Here is a 4,843-nt window from a genome sequence, read left to right as displayed (position 1 = left end):
TCTCCCGCTGCAGCTGCTCCTCTTCAAGCCGCAGCTGCCCTTCCTCCCTCACCTGCTCCCGTTGAGCTGGCTTGGCGTACAGTGTGTAGCGGCGTCTCTGGCTTTCCTCCTCTAGTTGCCACTTCCAGTTTTGGTCGTAGCGCTGCTCTTCCTTGCGTCGTTGCCTCTCCTGGTCTTCTTGAAGGCTCTGCACCTCCTCGCGGATCTGCTGTTCCTGCTGTCTCTCGAGCAGCTCCTGCTCCTTGCGCCGCAGCTCCTGCTCCCGCCTCTCCTGCTCCAAGAGCCGCTCCTCGCGCCCGCGCCTCTGCTTTTGCAGTTGCTGCTCTTCCTCCAGACGCTCCCTGTGGAGCTCCTGAGTCTCCCGCCTTTGGAGCTGCACTTCTTCCTGGCGCTCCCGCAGCTCTCCTCTTTGCCGCTGTTGCTGTTCCACCTGGAGGCGCTGTCGTTCCCGTTGCTCCTGCCTCTCGAAACTTTGCTCTCGGTTCAGAAGCTCCTCTGGCTCCCGACCCTTGGGCCTTTGCTGCAGCTCTTCCTCCTCACCACACTCTTCTTGTTTTCTCCTTTGCAGCCTCTGCTCACGTCTTACTTGCTGCTCCCTCAGCTCCTCTTCCTCAGCGAGCTCCTCCAGTTCCTGCCTCTTCAGCCTGCGTTCTTCTAGTTGTCTGTTTTGGGGCTCGAATCTCCTTTGGTCTTCCCTCCTGCGATCTTGTAACGGGTTTCCCTTTCCCTCACACTTGGCTTCCTTCTCATTTAGCCCCGAGGCCTGGCCGAGAGCATAATAACAAGCTGCAGCCACTTTGAAAACGATCGCGAGGAATTCATGGAAATCGATTAGCCCGTCACGGTCGCGATCCTGAAGTTCCAGGACCAGGTCTACCGTTTCTGGGTCGTGTGGTCTCTGAAAAAGAAATCAAAACTTTTACAATGTACTATTTACAGGTAGTAAACTTCCACACACACACTGTATATTTTATAATATGTTGGTACTCAAAAGACATTAAGAACAATTAGAGAAACACTCAGTTGTATGGAGTCTTGTCCGCATGTAAAACGTGAACAACCTAATTTTAAAGCATACATTCATTGGAAATTTTTGCGTCTTATAATTTAATGCTGATCAAAAGAATACAAGTTATAGCTGGATAAATAAGAATGAATTCATCCTCAAGAGAGAAAGCAGTGGAAATGTATGAAGATTTGCAGCAGCCATTTCTGTCTGAAATAGCCAGTATGCTGATTTGATTTTTATCCCATGTTTGAAAACAGAACAAAACATTTGCAGAAATGCCATTTTACTAGAGAAGAGCCTGATTAAATAATTAAGTAACTAATTAATTACCTTCAGACTCAGACATGAATGGGGAATATGGTGTAGAACTGTCATGGCTATAAATGAATATAAAGTCACCATTCCTTGCTCTGGTCTCTCCTGAGAAGAAATTTCATAGCTCTAAATCAGTAGAGAAATTTCCTTTTCTTGTTATTTCTTACCCGAAGGATATCTCCAAATTCCCTCTCAAGGAGATTCTTCAGGTCTTTCTTGCTTAGTGTTGTCCCATCACAATCATGTGAGGCATATTGATTGAAAATTTTAGTGATATTAAAGATGCTTCTCAGAAGTGGAGACATTTTTTTCTTCCTTCAAATTCAAGTAAACCTAGAACAATAAAATTGGATTCAGAATAAAACTCTGTTTCTGATCTTGGGGAGGCTTTCTCCACAGTTTCAGGCAGATCCCTAAATAATTTGACTTTACCAAAGTATTTTCAACTGGGACTTTCAAAGCATTTTAAAATCTTTGAATATGGCTCAGTTGGTAAAGAATCTGCCTGCAACACAGGAGACCCTGGTTCGATCCCTGGGTGGGGAAGATCCCCTGGAGAAGGAAATGGCAACCCATTCCAGTACTCTTGCCTGGAGAGTTACATGGAAAAGGAGCCAGTCAGGCTACAGTTCATGGGATCACAAGGCTTTGGACACGACTGACTGACATTCACTTTCATGTAGTGCTTATAAAAGGGAAGAGATTCTGAAAAATTTCAAGCCAGGCATGCATCTCAGGCTATCCTGTAGTTAGCTTTTGATTTTCTACCCAGTTTGTATTATCCATATCCTTTCTCTTTCTTCCTATTCCCTAGTGTTTTTCAAATCAGACTGAAGATTGTAGATATTTAGATTTGATAGGTTGCTACTCAAGAATTTTCCTCTAAGACTGAGCAAAGCGGCTACGTGAAAACCAAAAAGTGAAGGATCTTAAAATGGATAAGTAAACCTAATTGTAGCAGCAAAACTGGAACAATAAAAAGGGGATGTGGATTAGTTCCTAACTGTATATAGTCCTTTAGAGATCTAGAAGTATAATTTGTAAGTCACCAGCTCTTAAGTACTACTTCCTAGTCAAAGGTGGTATTGTAATATTTAGATATATCAATGCAGAAAACAAAGTTCATATTATTAGCCTTAATTCTTATGTATTACAAGTATTCAATCATTGTAAGTTTCTGTTAGGTGCTTTCTGATTGGCTGCCAGATTTGATGAGTCAGACTGAACCTGGAAAGCTGGCTTCTTTAGTTGCTTCTCAACTTCAATACCTCAGGTACCATAACCACATGAGCATAGTCCATATTGGGTAGAAGCAATATAAAGAAGAGAACTGAGGGCTGGCAAACTTTTTTCAGGAAGATGAGCCACATCAGTCATATATGACCATCCTCCAACCCCTAATGTCCAAACAAACCTATAGAGTTAAGTGCTCCATAGAAAGATGGCATGGAGTTAGTAGGAATTAGGTATATCTGTCGGTATATCTCCTCCTCCCATGGATGGAGGAGCCTGGTAGGCTGCAGTCCATGGGGTCACTAAGAGTCAGGCACAACTGAGCAACTTCACTTTCACTTTTCCCTTTCATGCATTGGAGAAGGAAATGGCAACCCACTCCAGTGTTCTTGCCTGGAGAATCCCAGGGATGGGGGAGCCTAGTGGGCTGCTGTCTATGGGGTCGCACAGAGTCGGACACGACTAAAGTGACTTAGCAGCAGTAGGAGCAGGTATATCTGTAAGATACTGATGCTAACTGTCACATAGACCCTCCTTAACCACCCCCCAACATCTACAACAGCTGGAAAATGAAGAATCGTACAGAAGAACATGATCCCACCGAATGGGACTTACCCACTTCACCAGAGGAAGAGGTCAAGTGCTCGCTGACACTGCTGGCAGGTGTACTGAACAGCTGGGAGCTGGGCCTTTTATAGAGGTTTTAATTGTGCCCTGAAGAACAACTTAGAAAGGAGACACCCACTCTGTGGGATGGCCTGATTCATTTCTAACCAAGCCCAGCTCCACCTCTGTCTCCACGAATGACTTGTTTATCTTGCTGTTTGCTCACGTAGCTCTTTGGCACGAGGTTCACAGACCTTTCTTCCTGACAGAGTACTGGCTCCACCTAACATGAAAGGATAGAATATTTGGCAGAATCTCTATTTTTCCTTAATTGTTAAAATTAAATAAATTCATGTTCAGAATCTTAGTTAATTGCAATTTCATTACAAAGTAGTGACCTGTAAACCATTTACTTTATAAAAGATATAAATTCTAGGCTGAGGTTAAACAGAAATTTTGGCATAAACTAATGAGACCCAGATGATTTCTTTCTGGGATATGACAGTCCATGGGGTAACTGCCTGAGGCCATTCTAGGTCAACAAGAGTTTGTAAGGAACTAGTTTTAATTTCTTCTCTAAAAATGCTGGTGGGAAAACATATGCATCTATATTCTTTAGTCTTATGATTTTCCTACAGATTGGAGATCATGTCCTTAGTAAATAATTTTTAAGGGTACTTAAAAATATGTTTTCATCAAATTGTTCATAAGAGAACTTTAAATCTGTGAAATATTATTAGTGATATTCTATCTAAATGAAATTTGCTCATTTCTGTTCTCATTAGCATACTGATGCCCCTGGAGGAAAAGAGCTGGTGTAATGCATTATTGTAGATACAGTCATCTTGTTCAGCCCCAGTTACTGATGATTATGACACCTAAACACTTGAGTCTGGGTCTCGTGGAAGCACATTAAGATAATCAGTCATTCTGACCCATTATGTTTGTCAGGGGTTTCTCAACTCTGGCGATCATTTGCAAATATCAGCATTGTTTTATTGTAAGAACCTGAATTTTATCCCTGGTTGACTCTCACCCTTACATTTCAGACAGTATGAAACTTTGGTTTGTAATAGGTTTATGGAGACTATTAAATGATTCAGTGGTTTTTGGCATTTCTCTCTTTTCCTTTGTCCAACAGAGGCAAGTATAGGTTTTTTGAATTTTGATGAGACTTTGTAGGATCCTCCCATGGGATATGAAGATTTGGGACCTGAGTCCTGATGGCTGTATTTTAATGTTCAAGTTGGTCTGAATGATAGTGATCTTGAATTCAATTCGTCCCTTCCCTTGTTGCTATCCTGGAAGTGGGGTGAAGAGGAAAGTGGAATTGATTGGCAATGGGAATACAGTTGTAAGCCTGGCTCAATTTTTCATCCTTAAGGACGTCAGCATCAATGTCTGTGATCTAAAGGTTCTCTTAGAACTGTCACCACTTCTTGGACTCAGCAAACTTGCTGTAGCAGCTCCTTAGTGAAGAATGAAGATATCTCTTTTTGACTTCTATTTAGGGTTTTATAGAGTTCTCTTCAGAGAAGGCAGTGGCACCCCACTCCAGTACTCTTGCCTGGGAAATCCCATGGATGGAGGAGCCTGATAGGCTACAGTCCATGGGGCCGCTAAGAGTTGGACACGACTGAGCGACTTCACTTTCACTTTTCACTTTCATGCATTGGAGAA

General features: G+C 42.6%; 1 protein-coding gene across 1 annotated transcript in view; it reads right to left on the bottom strand.

Moving 5' to 3' along the window:
* Positions 1–4,843, bottom strand: part of LOC105001335 (trichohyalin-like) — a 46,279-nt gene that overhangs the window by 3,467 nt on the left and 37,969 nt on the right. Inside the window, exons 5-6 of the mRNA XM_010857549.1 lie at positions 1,492–1,639; positions 2–898 (exon numbers count right to left, since the gene is read on the bottom strand). Coding sequence (XP_010855851.1) covers positions 2–898; positions 1,492–1,639 — 1,045 coding nt within the window. The remainder of the gene's footprint in view (position 1; positions 899–1,491; positions 1,640–4,843) is intronic.

This window comes from Bison bison, unplaced genomic scaffold, assembly GCF_000754665.1.
Source record: "Bison bison bison isolate TAMUID 2011002044 unplaced genomic scaffold, Bison_UMD1.0 scf7180017864381, whole genome shotgun sequence".
NCBI lineage: Eukaryota > Metazoa > Chordata > Mammalia > Artiodactyla > Bovidae > Bison > Bison bison.
The sequence above is the reverse complement of the archived record's forward strand: the minus strand, read 5'-3'. Positions and strand labels throughout refer to the sequence as shown.